Source organism: Pantherophis guttatus, chromosome 8 (genome assembly GCF_059756535.1).
Source record: "Pantherophis guttatus breed Tessera chromosome 8, ASM5975653v1, whole genome shotgun sequence".
Classification (NCBI taxonomy): domain Eukaryota; kingdom Metazoa; phylum Chordata; class Lepidosauria; order Squamata; family Colubridae; genus Pantherophis; species Pantherophis guttatus.
Window position 1 is genome coordinate 18,090,680 of NC_142070.1, and position 16,697 is coordinate 18,107,376.

General features: G+C 39.5%; 1 protein-coding gene across 8 annotated transcripts in view; it reads left to right on the plus strand.

The window, feature by feature from the left end:
- The window catches only part of PDLIM5 (PDZ and LIM domain 5), a 151,751-nt gene that overhangs the window by 66,805 nt on the left and 68,249 nt on the right, over window positions 1–16,697 (plus strand). For 5 of the 8 annotated variants that reach the window (XM_087875289.1, XM_034440491.3, XM_034440492.3 and 2 more), the window contains exons 4-5: window positions 7,312–7,354; window positions 9,417–9,844. In XM_087875289.1, coding sequence (XP_087731415.1) covers window positions 7,312–7,354; window positions 9,417–9,844 — 471 coding nt within the window. The remainder of the gene's footprint in view (window positions 1–7,311; window positions 7,355–9,416; window positions 9,845–16,697) is intronic. The other 3 variants (XM_034440493.3, XM_034440494.3, XM_034440499.3) reach the window with 1 other exon arrangement.

Here is a 16,697-nt window from a genome sequence, read left to right on the forward strand (position 1 = left end):
CAGTTATATCCTGGCCTTACTCCCGAGTCATCCTTTTTGCTTCAGCTGCTCTTGCCTTCTGGCAGCTCTGCACATACGTGCACTAGGAACAGGCTCCTCCTGTTCCTCTGCCTCTCTGCTGTCCGACTCTGGGAGCTTTGGAGTCTGCGCATCACTCGCAGATGGCCCTGGCCCCATCTCTGCCTCCGACACAGAGCCTCTTCCGGGCCTTCCCCAGACTCCAGGACTGGCCCATGTTGCTCCCCAGCCGCCTCACTGTCCGACTTCACTGCCAGCTCTGCAGGCTGCTGGCGGACCACAACAGTTAGGGAGACAGAGCTGGAAATCCGGTAAGATGGCAAGAGCCTGTCTTGTTCCACACCCCCCGAAATAATAAGACCTCCCCAAAAATAAGGCCAAACACTTATTTCAAAAAATATAAGACAGGGTCTTATTTTCGGGGAAACACGGTAGTAATATACAATTGCATTCAGAATACTCAGAACTAAGAAGGGAGGCTTAGACTTTTGTTTTGACTTGTCTCTGTTATGGCGAAAAGTAGAAATGAATGTTACTCCCACCATCCAATGTTTCTTATTTATTGTGCTTCATTGATTCAACTCAAGGCATGCCTCCTGTCCAATTCAAAATATATTGGTAGAAACTGGCTATCTGCTAAAGCCCCTTTAGGTCACGTGTCTTGCTTATTTACATGAATAATTATTCAAAAAAAAATTGTACCCTATTTTGTTTTCATTTTTCCAGCAGTGAGAAGATTGGCCTAATTTTTTCATTTTATGGATATGTACCAGCATACAGACTTAGCAAAAGTATTCACGCCTACCTTTGTAGATCAACTTCTTTCTATAATTAACTCAACCCTTTTTCTTCCCACTTTTATTTTCACTTCTTCTTTTTAGTGTTTTAGCCACCTCCAGATTCTATTTGTCAATAGTACGTCTAGTTTCTGTCTAGTTTCTTCACAGAATTTAAGCACTCTATTTCCTGTTTGCTGGTATTATTTCTTCCACTGATTCTGACAATAATGTCTAGATATTCTTGGCTTGTGTTTCAGCTGACTGACCTTGTTTAGTCTTGAAGCTAAACAGGAGCTGGTCAAGGTAGTGGTTAAATTAGAGACTACCAGGAAATTCCAAGATTATGGAATAATTGAGGAAATTTAAAAAAAAAAAAACCAGTATAGGTAATCCTTGATTTAGGACCACAATAGGCCAAAAATTCCTGTTGCTAAGCGAAACATTTGTTAAGTGAATTTTGCCCCATTTTACGACCTTTCTTGCCACACTTGCTAAGTGAATCACTTCAGTTGTTAAGTTAGTAACACAGCTGTAAAGTGAATCTGGCTTCGCCATTGATTTTGCTTGTCAGAACGTCTCAAAAGTTGACACCACAATTGTCATAATTATGAGCCAGTTGCCAAACATCTGAATTTTGATACTGCAATGGTCAAAAGTGTGAAAAACGGTCATAGGTTACATTTTTCAGTCCAGTCGTACCTTGGAACAGTCACTAAACAAACTGTCATAAGTTGAGGACTACCTATAGAAAGTAATGGTAAACCTCTTCCGTATTGTTGCTAAGATCACTAAGAGGCTATGTCCGTGAATTTTTTTTTTTTTTATTTGATTTATATGCCGCCCTTCTCTGGAGACTCAGGGTGGCTTACAATGCGTTAAGCAGTAGCCTTCATACTTTTGTATATTTATACAAAGTCAGCTTATTGCCCCCACAATCTGGGTCCTCATTTTACCTACCTTAGAAAGGATGGAAGGCTGAGTCAACCTTGAGCCTGGGGAGATTTGAACTTGCAGTAATTGCAGGCAGCTGATGTAAGTGGATGTTAATAACAGTGCTTTAGCTTTACATGTTTTCATGGCTTCCCTGCACTGTAACGTTAACAATTTTTATTTTCTCCATCTCTTCTTCCTTCAGATTGTTACTTTTTCAGTCCAGTGCTTTTTCTACTTCTACAATCCTATCCTTTAATTTTCCATTCTTTATTTCGCTACTTGTTATACTAGCGTTTGGCACTGATTTCTGGTCCTCAGTCTTGTGTGAAGATCTGGTTTTGCTCACTATCTGATCATTGCCAACATAGAAAATAAAACAACTAACCATGGGAGCAAAATATATCCAATAAAATGAGAAATCTGTTGCAACATTGCTAAAATAGCTTTTTGGAGTTAGGAGTTATAACCATAAAACGTCAACATAAGAGAATTATGTACCCACCCACTGCCTTACTATTAATTGGCAGTGTGCAGTATGCTGTGTAAAAGAATGTAAAAAATTCAATGTAAAAAAAAAAAACATTCCTGCAAAGTAAATCACATACACACACAAAGACACACACACACACACACACACACAGAGAGACACAAAGATCTTGTTTGCAAACTGTGTGTACAAAGAATAGTAGGCTGTAATGACAAAAAAATCCAAAGGCTTTATTGGAGTAATCTCTTTGAATGAACACAAAAGTCAAAATGTGGTGTTCCATTGAGGACCTACATACTACACAAGCCAGAAAGTGGGATTGTGAAAATATCTACGGACCCTTCGCATCCTGGACATAAACTTTCAACTTCCACCCTCAAAACGATGCTATAGGGCACTGCACGTCAGAACAACTAGACACAAGGACAGTTTTTTGCCCCATGCCATCACTCTGCTAAACAACTAATTCCCACAACACTCTCAAACTATCTAGAAAGGCAGTATTACCATTATTATTCTCATCTTCCCTATTCCCTATCTCCTTATCTTCTTATGACTATAACTTTGTTGCTTGGATTTTACGATTTATATTGTTTACTTAGTATCCTAGTATGATTTATGTTGATTGCATATTTAGTATCCATGACTAGTACTAAGTTTGTATCTAATGTTTTATGATGAATGTGTTTTTACAATGACTATGATCATGATCTAGCACTATTGTTGTATGTACACTGAGAGCTTATGCACCGGAGACAAATTCCTTGTGTCACACTTGGCCAATAAAGAATTCTATTCTATTCAGCATGTTTTGATCTGTTCCTGTTAAAAAGAATTGAGAGAGGGAAGAGAAAAGCAAAACTGAAGTGATGACGTTTAACTGGTAATATTTGATCATAAAATAATGCTAATATTGATAGGAGATTGTACTTAATGCTGCAATTGTAGTTACACCCAGGATTGTCACTGTGATTGCCAGAATGATATATTCACTCACAGGTTGTTCTGCGTTTTTCCTCTTTCTACCACTGTAGAGGTAATACTGGTTATCTGTATTAACCAGTTTTCTGCATTTTGTAATCTATTAAGCTAATCATGATCTTCTGAGGGCGGGGTTGATTTAATTTGTCAAGATGTCCTTGTGCAAATAACATGTAAATTGAATCATTTGCATGGAGATATCGTGGTCATCTTTGTGACTTATATGGGATACCTGTGCATTGTTGCTAAGCCTCAATATCCTTAAACCAACATATTATTAAAGCTGCAGAGTTTTACTTGACTTGGTGGAAGCATGTTGAATGGATCCAGCCTTTAGAAATAGAACAATTTCAGATAATTTGCGTGTCTGGCAGTTATTGGCATTGTCTGTGAGATTGTGGAATATAATGCTTGCAACAAAATTGTATGGTAAAATAGCCAAGTCTCCACCCCAATGTTATTTATTTATTTATTTATTTGCTTGAGTGTGGTTGCTAATGTCTGTCTTCTTCAGCCAAGTACTCAAAAACTATTGTGTTATGATGTGCTCCTCCTTTTCCATTCCCTCTTGCATTTCAGCTTTTTTGCTTTATAAAGCAAGTTGTAGCTTTGACTTAAAACAAAGCAGTTTTGTCTTGAAGCAAACATTTCCAGATTGCTGGATGGATGACTTGGCTGAGTTTTCCATATTCTCTCCCTTTTTTTTAAAGTCTGAAATAAGCAGGAAAAGATGAACCTAGCAGGAAAAGATGAATAAAACAAACATGTAAAGAATAAAGAGTTTGCCAGCTTATATTTCCTGTAGAGAAAATCACCTTACTTCATTATATGAAATAGCTAATATATTGCTAGAAAGTGGATTTATTGATTAGCTTTCTCTCTCTCTCTCTCTCTCTCTCTCTCTATCTATCTATCTATCTATCTATCTATCTATCTATCTATCTATATCCATATCCATATCCATATCCATATCCATATCCATATCCATATCCATATCCATATCCATATCCATATGATATTAAAAGGGAAATGGATAGTTAGGAGTAACTGTTGCAGCAGAAGCAAATATGGTTGCATCAGTACTTCTAAGACCTACTGAACCATTGACTATTTTTGCTAAAAATATATCTGACAAATTAAGCAGATTGTATTATGAAGGCACAAAAAGCAGTCCTTATTTTTTAAATTAAATAGATTTAGAACTGAGTGGTTGAAAAGCCATTAAACTGTGTATTAACTGCATTCAATAGAGTTAGGATGCCCGTATAATAAATGAGTTGTTTTAATAGAGTTTGTTCTTCTGTTTATTGTGGAATTAATAAAATCTGGTTGGTTCTGACGCAGATACAACATTTCCAATTAGTTAATTGAGACTGAAGGAACACAGAGCAACTGCTTATTTCCTCCCAATTTTTCCATTCTTGCAAGAAAACATTGTGTTCCATTGGTACAGATTTAATGTATAATGCTCTTTATATTAATCATGAATAATTCCTTAATCATTCACTTAAATCAGGGATGTCAAACTGAATTTCTTTGAGGGAGGATCAGCATTGTAGTTCTCCTCTGCAGGCTGGCGGGGGGGGGGGAGAGATGGGACGCAGCCTCCTACAGCTCCCTGCTGGCCAAAACACGGTGTGTGGGGGCTTACAGACCTACCCCAGACCCCGTTTTCAGCCTGGACGGCCTCCTGCAGCACCCTGCCGGCCAAAACGGGGCATGGGGGAGCCTTTTGAGTCCTCTTGTACCCTGTTTTGGCCGGCAGAGTGCTGCAGGAGGCTGAAAATCCAGGCTGAAAATGGGGCCCAGAGGGGGCATTTGGCTGCCAGAGACACCGTGGGCCAGTCCTTTGGTATTTCCAGGCGGGCCTCGCGGGCCAGATTTAAGCACCCATGGGCCGGATCTGGCCCGCAGGCCTTGAGTTTGACACCCCTGACTTAAATTATTGGCTCCTAGTCAAACTGAGAAGTTGAAACTGACTGCGACCAATATAAAGAAAGCAATCCTAATATGGTGCACCACCTCTTTTTCTGAAATAAATTATGAATAGGAGAAACGATTTACTCCAGATTGAGGTAATAGAACAGAAGGCATGTCCTGTGGCATTATCCGCACATATGTTCTCTTGGTGCAGACTTTTATACTATAAATTATAGTGATAGGCAACCTCTTTGCACATTCAAAGCTAATTATTGTGAATGGGGCTTATTTAATGGATAAATTCAGCCACTTAGTTCAATGTGCCCAGTGTTCATCTATGAGGACCCAGTACATCAAAAGCTGTCATTTCTGCAAGGCAGGGCTGCCTGGTTTTGTTTATTAACTTTTGTTTTCATAGCCACATCAGTGCCTATGTGTGTGCAGGCAAGAATGTTCAGGGTTATTCAATCCCGAGAAATAATCGGTAGACTATTTCAGGAATCTAGCCGCAAAATGCATTTAAAAATATGCTTTTGTTTGGAAGTAATTGAATCAGCCCATAATATGTAAGAAAACTGCTTTCAGGGTATTTTTTTTTTCAGTACTGTATTTGCCAGCATTAGCTCTTTTATTTTTCTTTATTGCAGCCGTAGCAATCTTGCTTCCATTTTTTTTAAAAAAAGGTTTGGATGAAGCTAAGAGTTGTAAGTTGAGAGGGAAGGGGAGACAGCTAAGGTATAAACAAATTTTTCAAGTGTTCTTAAGAAATTATTTCATATCAGATTAACTGAGCATCAGTTTTGTGATTTAAATGTAATAATCAAGCTTCAGAGCACCATTAATTTTTAATGAGAAATTGGGGTCACGCTCAGGATCTCCAGAATAATTTAATATATTCTGGGTGAAGAATACATTTTATGACATCTTTTCCACAAATCATTACTGCATCTTGGGGGTCCCAGCCAGGGGTGGGATTCAGCCGGTTTGGACCAGTTTGGGCGAACCGGATACTAATTTTACATCTGGTTCGCCGAACCGGTAGTTGCAAGGAGTGGCTGGTCCTACCCACCCGCCCCTCCCAGGAGTCTCCATGTGGCCCATTTTGGATCCCAGGTAAGTGCAGCACCTGCACGGAGGCTCTGGGAGGACGAAAAATGGGCCTTCTGGAAGTCCGGAAACAGGCCTGTTTCTGGCCTCCGGAGCCTAGGGGAGGCAATTTTTGAGGAAAGCATCTGGAGCTTGTGGGGGCGAAAACGCCCCCCTTCCCGCCATGGTGCAGGAGGCCAAGAAGGCCACGCCCACACCCATCCAGCAACCAGGCAAGAGAACCAGTTGCTAAAATTTTTGAATCCCATCCCTGGTCCCAGTCATGTATTTTGGAAGTCATTTCAAGGAATTGTTGCAACTTACATGCACTTTAGAGCTGAAACAGCACATGTATTGTAAAGGGAAACTGCTGTAGACATTTTATATATTTTAATATATATAAATATGTATATTATATGTGAACATTTTCTAAGAAAGTATGACAGCTGGTTGAAAAGTAGAAGAATAATCATCATCATAAAAAAAATCAGACACATCTTTAAAGATGTGATGTACAAGGAACTGAAATGTAAATGCATGGGAAAAAGGCTGTACTTTTAAAGATTTTATTCACGTAGCAACCTCCAAAATTCTCCTTCAGTTTATTTTAGGACTAATTCATAGGTGGTCTGTGCATGCAGCAAGGAAGCAAAGCCAGTTGGATAAATGAGATGATGCCATATACGTTGTCACTATTGTACAAACTGCAAGCCGTGTGGTTTTTGTTAATACGTTGGAAGCGTTTTATCATTGATGCATGGGCCAGTTGAATTATAAATCCATTCAATATACAAAGCCATTCTTGCTTAATTTTAGGATGCAGCTGGTTTGCTCTTCAGTTTTGCTTTGCTGGGTGTAGATGCTTTGCTCTTCAATCTACTGATCTTTGGATGTTGAAATAAGACTTTGATTAACAGCTGATGTAAGTTTGGCCATACTGACAAGTCCCACTGATTAGCATTATTAAGCATGAATTAAGTCAATGGGGCTTCAAAAAGTGTTTGATCTGCATTGTGATTTTAGAAGCTAAATTGTAATTGACCCTATGGGACTGTGGGGGTAAATTTGCTTTAGAAGCCATGTAATTTGTTTCCTTTTCTTTTTCAGAGCACCTGCAGCTCCAAAGCCAGATCCAATTCCTGTGCAACAGGTAAGGGGTTCTTCCCCAGTCCCTAAATACAGGAGAATTCCTGTTGTAGCCAATTTATTACCGTAATTCACATTTCTCAATGCTCCTTTTAATCAATGCTGTCAATCTGAAAAGCTCTTCTGATGCAACATGGTTCTGTTGTATGTCCATTTCATTCATTGGGACATACATTGAAACATGCTATTTTGAAATCCTTGAAATATGCTATTTTCTTTTATCTAAAAATTTGGTGCTCAGGTATAATTTTTGGCTTTGAAAGTCTTCCTTACTGCTGCTGTTTTGGCATTGGCCAGATTTGTATCGAATGATAAGCGACCAATATAAAAAGTTTTAAGTATTTCAAAAACAAGGACTAACATGAGAAATAACTATTGTAGTTCATGGACTTTTCTTTGAGTTGAAGTCCTGGGGATTTTATGGTCACCCTTCCACAGCTTTTTTTTGTAACAATGAAGAAATGATTTGCACAACGTTTCCATTCCAGTATATTCCCCCCCACCCTTTCTGATCTATTCTACCATCCTGGAATTTCCTAATCATTATCCATTCAAGTGCTAACCAGGCCTATCCAGTTTAGCTTCCAAGCCTAGATAAAAGTTAACAAAATGCTGCTACTTGTACAGATTAGCCATGTTCTTAAAAGGCCCTGTTCATTTCTTAAGATTCTAAGAGTAACTGATTACAAGCATGTTTAGTAGGAGCTTTATAAAAAGGTGCAAATGAAATTAGATAAATAGGTACCACTTCTGTGAGAAGGTAACAGTGTTCCGTGTGGCTCAGCATATAATCATGCTTGTCACATGACCACGGGAAGACCACGGAAGGACCCTACTGGCTCCTTCAGCTAAAAAACAGAGATGAGCACCATCTCTTAGAGCTGGACTTGACTGGACAGAGAAAATATTTATCTTCACCCTTACCGTTACCTTTTATAAAAAGGTAGCTTAATGTAAGACTTTTTCTGCCAGATCTCTAAAGGTATTACACAATTAGAAAGAGGAATCTGTAAAGATGCAGAAAGATTTGCTTTCCTTAGTAGAACGTGATCTCTAATAGATGCCTGTTGATTTGCTTAACTACATTACAGATAAAATTCATGTTCAGCAAGTCTGATGGCTATTGTGCAGGGGTGCTATTCAGCAGGTTCTGACGGGTTCTGGAGAACCGGTAGCGGGAATTTTGAGTACTTCGGAGAACCGGCAAATACCACCTCTGGCTGGCCCCAGAGTGGGGTGGGAGTGGAGATTTTGCAATATCCTTTCCCCAGAAGTAGGGACAAAATGGAGATTTTGCAGTATCCTTCCCCTGCCACGTCCACCAAGCCACACCACGCCCACCAAGCCACGCCCATAGAACCAGTAGTAAAAAAAATTGAATTCCACCACTGCTATTGTGGTACAAAGAACTGACTAAAAGAAGACACACTATCACATTATTTTGTAGCAAAGATACCCTTTCCAAACAAAATATGTGAGTTTACCTTTAAGTTAAACTAAAATAGCAATAGCTTTTAAATGAGGAGAAGGTAAGATTTAGCAACACCCAGAGCCTCATTATGTGTAATAAAACTTGTAAATTATTTCTTTTTCCCTGGTGTCAGAGTTTTTAAATGACCTCAAACTACTTTTGAAACTAACTTTTAATATATATATATATTGGTCATTTGTCACTGGAAAGGAGGGGCATTGTTCCAATACAGACCTGCCTAAGACACATAATCCTTTAGTAAGTAAAAATCTTACTATGAGGATTCTGTCTGTAACCCTTGCACTGGAGGACTGCACTTTTCTCCTAATTGTTGGACCTAGTTTAACAGTGAAGGTTTTTGGCTAAAATAAATCTAAAGATACCAGCTCACGCATGTCGTTTTGTTTTTGTTTTTCTTTTCAATGACGCATGCTGTGTGATGTTGGCAGGTCAATGCTTTACGGCCAATGTCGTGCCAGTCAGTCATGTTTCACAACAAAACCGCTGCAGATGTCATGGATACATTTTGCATGTGTGTGTGTGCATGTGTGTGTGTGGCTTTCTTGTGTATTTTTCCTGTTTTTATTTCATCTAGGTAGAGCCCAAGGACCTAATTAAGCCTGTGCCCATTGCATCTCCAGCCGTGCCCAAAGTTTCATCCACAACCAGCATGGCCTTCAATAAGGCTCCCAGGCCCTTTGGAGCTGTGTCCTCCTCCAAGGTCACTTCCATCCCATCACCGTCATCTGCCTTCACGCCTGCCAGTTCCAGTCTTCCATTACGTGCTTCCCCTACACCTCTGGCCACTGTCACGCCTCCCCCATTCACTGCCTCAGGAGCGCATGTTAACCTCAAAGCTAATGCTGATCAACGTTGCCCTGTGCTGAATGCCGCAAAGCCTACCGTTAATACCCCATGGCAATCCCCACACAATGCACCATTCAGCGAAAGGGCCCCAGAGGTGACAGAGGGACAGCAAAGTGGATCCAGAGAGAACCAGGGTGACAGTAAACAGCAAAATGGGTAGGTCGATTTAGGGCAGGTTATTTTCCTCTTCTTCTTCCTGTTTTAAAGGTCTCAAAAGTGCTTCCTCGGTAATTCATTGATTGCGCTTTCTATCTGAAATTATAAACGTAAAAAAGTCAAGTTAGTTTATAAAAGTGTGATCTGGGCAGATCTATATAGAAGGAGCTTGTTTGATTTTATAAACCAGACTTATAAATTGAGAGTGCTAAAGACAGTAAACACCAAGCTGCAATGTTCGACAGTTCACAGCAATTTAAGAATGACTATTGAAGATTTTTTAGGGACGTGGTGACTCAGTGGCTAAGACGCTGAGCTTGTCGATTGAAAGGTTGGCAGTTCAGCGGTTCGAATACCTAGTGCCGCATAATGGGGTGAGCTCCCATTACTTGTCCCAGCTTCTGCCAACCTAGCAGTTCGAAAGCACGTAAAAAATGCAAGTAGAAAAATAGGGACCACCTTTGGTGGGAAGGTAACAGCATTCGTTCTGTGCGCCTTTGGCATTTAGTCATGCTGGCACATGACCAAGGAGACGTCTTCGGACAGCGCTGGTTCTTAGGCTTTGAAACGGAGATGAGCACCACCCCCTAGAGTCGGTAATGACTAGCACATATGTGCGAGGGGAACCTTTATCTTTACTTATTGAAGATTTAAATGCACAGCAAAGCTCATTCTATTGTAGATGTTTTTTAGGGGAAAAAAGATTCACCTGTTGTGGAAATTTTTCCTTTTCATCTTTCCAACCAAGCATTTTCTATTCTATATTCCACACAGTTTTCTTCTTTTTATCCTTTGTAGTAATACAGGTCTTTTTCTGTACTTAATGACTTTCCCCTACATCTTTTGTTCTTATCCTACTGCAATTTTCATTTTCTTTTTAAATTTGCAACTATATTATGGTTCTTGACTTACATTACCAACAATATGGATTTGTAAAACATACGTATAGTACATATATAAGTGTATTTTTATATTATAATTATATTATATTTATAATATAATAAACATGAGCTGTGGTGTCGCAGTGGTCAGAATGCAGGATTGCAGGCTAATTTTGCTGACTGTCAGTAAAATGAGGACCTACATTGTTGGCATTGTAAACCACTTGTAGAGAGGGCTGTAAAGCACTATGAAGTGGTATAGAAGTGTAAGTGCTATTGCTAATTCAGTTGACTGCCAACAGTTTGATTTTCAAGGTTAACTCAGCCTTCCATCCTTCCGAGGTGGGTAAAATGAGGACCCAGATTGTTGAGGGCAATATGCTATTTAGTATACTGTCTTTGGTGTAAGCCGCCCAGAGTCCTCGGAGAGTGGGCGGCATAGAAATATGAATAATAATAATAATAATAATAATAATAATAATAATAATAATAATAATAATATATGCCAACTCTGTAGACTGCTTAGGGAGGACTGTAAATCACTGTGAAGTGGTATATAAGTCTAAGTGCTATTTCTAAGTATAGAGAACATAATTAGTTAGGTTTTACCCCTAAACCAGGGGTGAAGTCCAGCAGGTTCTGACAGGTTCTGGCGAACCGGTAGCGGAAATGTTGAGCAGTTCGAAGAACCGGCAAATACCACCTCTGGCTGGCCCCAGAGTGGGGTGGGAATGGAGATTTTGCAGTATCCTTCCCCTGCCACGCCCACCAAGCAACACCATGCCCACCAAGCCACGCCCACAGAACTGGTAGTAAAAAAATTTGGATTTCATCACTGCCTTAAACCTATATAAAGGCATGATGTATTGCAACAAGAATACTGCAGCAGTGCTAATGGTATTGCATTAAACCAAATAGTACACAATATCTGAATTGAAAGAATCGCAGCATCTGTTAACAGAAGATGTGAGAGTTCTTTATGCTAGATTTCACTACAAGCAGCATTCCTTGTGCTTTGTGTACAGTCATGTGATCTCATTTTGGGCAACAGGCCCACATTTATGGTCATTTGCAGTATCCTGTGGTCAGATGACTTCAATTTATTACTTTTTTTTTGACTGGAACTGGCATTTACAGGAGGCATGGTGGCACAGTGGTTAGAATGCAGTATTGCAGTCTAACTCACTGCTCAGTGCCAGGAGTTGGATTGTGACCAGCTCAAGGTTGACTCAGCCTTCCATCCTTCTGAGGTCGGTAAAATGAGGATCCAGATTGTTGGGGGAAATATGCTGACTCTGTAAACCGCTTAGAGAGGGGTGTAAAGCACTGTGAAGTGGTATATAAGTCTAAGTGCTATTACTAAATGCTTCCAATTTCCGGCAAAAAATGCCCATTGCAGACAGTAAGTTCACTTAATGACTATATTCACTTAACAACCGCCACATAAATTTTGTAAAATCAGGTTGGTCACATGACCTGCTTAACAACCAGCATGATTTAGATTAGTAATTTCAGGCTCAATTACAGTCATAAGTCAAGGACTACTTGAAACATTTTGTCAAATTCCTTTCTAATTGTGAGAAACTGTTCAGCCAGTAATGGGAATCTGAAGAGGCAAGTTACAGTGTGTAGTGAAAATAGTCATATTTCATTTTGAGGAAAGCAAGATGGTAGAAGAAAAGCTCAATCTCCCAATTCATGTTTTAATTTCCCATAGTTTTAATTTTTCTTCTCTCTCTCCCACTTAGTACATTCTACTAAAAAAAAGAAGAAGGAGTTCATGATTCTGTAATTTATACAGCCGATTGTTAAGTATGAGTCCCCAAAGACTGTAGTTCTAGCTATTGGAAGAGATACAGAAAATTAAGGATCTAAACGTTTGAGCTTGTGAAACCCTTGTCAGTTTTAGTAACTATTATAAGAGTGGATCAGAATCAGGCTTAACCACATCTAAGGCTGCAGCTCTGTTTCCTGACTAGAAAAGATTGGCGGTGGTAATAGAAGATAAGCACAAAACAAAACAAAAAAAACAAAAAACAAAAAATGATGTGGGAAACCAAGGCTAAAAGAAAATGATTTCGCAGGGTTTTGAAGTTACTAAGGCATAGATCTAAAAGAAAGCGAATCACCAAAAGGACTATCAAATACATTGCATAAAATAATCCGTCATGTTCCAATTTGCTTATTCATAGTTGGTTCCACTGAAGCAATGTGTATAGGTCTCAAATTATAGATTGTTGAAGCAACTGAACTTTTGCCCATTCAAATTTTTTTCCTCAGACAGCACATTTCTTTCAGTAAAATACCCACTATGCAAAAATGTCCCACACACTATGTTACGTAGAGGGCATAGCTATTGTTATTAGCCTTAAGGGCATAGCGTTGTATGCAGCCACCCTATCTAAAATAGAGAGGATGAATTCCTGATAAATCTCTCAGTACATATAAATATATCTTGGCAATGCTTCGGGCACCCTGGCATAAGGGCTTTCGCAAATTTAAAATACAGCCCTGCCATTCAGCTGCATTCATTAGCATTCAAAAATAATTTATAACAACCAAAATAACTTTGTACTAAGAAGACAAGCGAAGTCTTTTCCCCCAGGCAAGATACAGTCACCCACTGTAATTACAAAACAATTTTCTTGACAGTTAATGTACGCAATTGTTCCCTTTGCTTTCTGAAATCCTGCTATGAAAGAGCTTTTGCCAACTGTCTGTCTGTAAATGAGTCCTACACTAGCCCAGACATTTAGATCTGTAATCCTATCTCCATTTTTAAAATTGGTTGGTTTATCAGTGTGGTTTGAATTAAAGACTTTTTTGAACCAAGTTGAACTAAATCAGGGGTGTCAAACTGGATTTCTTTGAGGATCAGCATTGTAGTTGTCCTCCATTGGCTGGTTGAGGGGGAGACAGGACAGCTGGCAGACGGAACAGACGCCTCCTACAGCACTCTGCTGGCCAAAATGCCCATGCCCCATTTTGGCTAGCAGAGTGCTGCAGGAGGCCATCCAGGCTGAAAACGGGGCGCGAGAGACCATGTGCCCCTTCTTGCACTCCGTTTTTGCTAGCTAAGGGACCGCGGGCCGGTCTTTTGCTATTTCCAGACCGGCACTGCGGGTCAGACCTAAGCACCCCACAGGCCGGATGTGGGCCGTGGGCCTTGAGTTTGACACCCCTGAACTAAATGGTTTTGATTTTTCAAGCTTTTAAGTTTCATAATAAATGAAACCAGTAGGATCAGCCCAAGTGTTATTTCTCTGTTCTTTAAAACTAACTGAGGTGTCCTGACAAGGTGCAAAATCTGAAAATATGGTTTCAAATGATGCTTGTGCAGTTATTTGTGTAAGAAGAATTTGCTTGCACATGAAGGATCTAGTGCTGATTAAACAGTGAGCTCTTGCACTGCCCTTTTTTACAAATATATTTAGCGCTTAGTAATACAATCTGTTTACTGAAACAGTCATAGGTGGTAGCACTATATCTATTCAAGCAATGTAGTTTGAGATTAAACTCTAGCCAATTAAAAAGGCCTTACTTTTGTGTCTTAAGGAAATTGCTTGCGGAGATTAGAAATCAATTCAGAGAAAAGAGAAGTTAATTTGTCAGTGTATAAAATGAGAAGACCGGTGATCCTTGCATCCTCGAATGAAATATTCTCATAAGCTTAACATGAAATTCAATGCTAAATAAAGATTTATATTGTCAATGTATAAAATGAGAAGACCGGTGACCCTTGCATCCTCGAATGAAATATTCTCATAAACTTAACATGAAATTCAATGCTAAACAAAGATTTATGTTATAAGGAGCATGCAGACATTTAAAACAATTACCGTATTTTTCGGAGTATAAGATGCACTCCCCCCTAGAAGTGGGTGAAAATTTCAGTGTGTCTTATAGACCAAATACAGGCCCGTTTTTGGACTCCCGAACCCTCCACACATCACGTTTTTGCCCTCCCTGGCCCCCAGAAGCACTCTGCAGGCCAAAAATGGGTGTGTTTTTGGCAAAAACAGGATGCACGGAAGGTTTAGGAGGCCAAAAATGGGCCTGTTTTTGGCCTGCAAAGTGCTTCTGGGGGCTGGGGAGGGTGAAAACGCAACGCGTGGAGGCCAAAAACTATTTTTTTCTTGTTTTCTTCCACTAAATCTAGGTGTGCCTTATAGTCCGGTGCATCTTATAGTCCGAAAAATATGGTATATGCAATTATTAAGCCTGCCACAATTTTGTATGCATAGAGGTACAAGCTTATTGAAAATTGAAGGCTTTGCCTTAGGGCAAATATGTAGAGAATTATAGAGAATTGGGCTGTGTTTGTGTTTAATATTTCTTGTTATTTTTTAAACATATTCTCTGTTTTATATTTCCTTTTTGAGTCTTTTTGATACTATTGTTATCCAATATACCTGATACTAATCATCTACGGCAGGGGTGTCAAACTGGCGGTCCAAGGGCCGGATGTGTCACATGCAGGCCACACCCACCCCAGCTCCACAAAGGGGGGGGGAAATCACAATTCGTCACGTGACCCTGTGAGTTTGACACCAGTGATCTAGGGAAACTCATGGTAGAATTGACATTTTAAGAGCATCTACTTAAACATTGCGCTACATCAACTTTGAACAAAAATATATTATAATAACTGAGCAATCCTGAAAGTCTGGAATATTTGCCTTGAATCCATTTTTAGGAAAATAGAGATGTTGTTGTAGCCTTTATCAGGTGTGGGTTTCAATCGGTGTTACCACCGGTTCACTTTGTGCACGCGCTTTGCTTTGTGCAAGCGCATTAAATTTCAGAACAGCTGAGGCACGGCAATCCGCTATGCTGTGCCTATCAGCTGGGTTAAAAATGAATGAATATAGGTAGGTATACGCTCAGGGGTGGGCGGGAGGGCCGAAATGACGGTCGGAGCGAACCGTTTCATTTTCACCTCACCATCTCCGCTACCGCTCGCCCGAACCGGGGAGAACCATTAGCAACCCACCACTGGCTTTCATCCAATATTGTTTTTTGGTTTTTTTTTTTGAAAAGTTTTTTATTTTTTTAAACATAAAACATAAAATACATCTTTTTAGAGCAAGGATTTGATCCGGTATAGAGTAAATACAATTACTCACATTCCATACCCAATTTTGTTCCAAATTTTATCCATTTACATCTTAAAAAAAGAAAAGAAAAAAAATTATTCTAAACATTTATCATTCTACTATGTCGCCCTAAATTCTAAACAATTATTTCCAAATAGACATCATTCCAAATCTTTGTCATTTTAACCATCAATGTTTCATATATATTCCTCATTTCTAAGACCCATTACATTGAATCTATATTGTACCCCTCTTAGATGGCAGCTAGTACCCATAATCTTAACAAAGAATATTTTCCTCCTCTCTTAATCGTTTCTAAATCATTCGACATTTCCATTTAAAATTTATCACTCCCAAAATACTTTATTTTGAAGTCTAATATTTAACTGGTTCATAACTTAAATAGCTATTTCCCAACAGTGTTTTCCACCACTTCTATCTCTATTTATTTAACTGGTTCACAGTTTGGCTTAACTATTCTCCAGTATTCTCTCCTCCACTTCCTCCTAGGTTTATTTTTTGGCTGGTTCACATCTTGATCAGTTGCTTTCCAGCAATGCCTCACCATCTCTGCTACCGCTCGCCCGAACCGGGGAGAACCGGTAGCAACCCACCACTGGCCTTCATCCAATATTGTTGAGTCTGCATGTTTTTGCAATCCACCTGTCTAGTTTTTCCAGAAAAGATACCAGTAGATAATGGGATGAGGATTTTGTTCATCAGCCATTTGACAGAGAGTCTGAAGCTGATTAAGACTGAGGTGTAACTCAACCAAAGTCACTTAGTAAGTTTCAGTAACTAAGGAAGAGCTAGAACCTGATGTTCCTTGGTTCACCAGCTTAATACCACCTTGGTCCAACCTACTTACGCACTGTA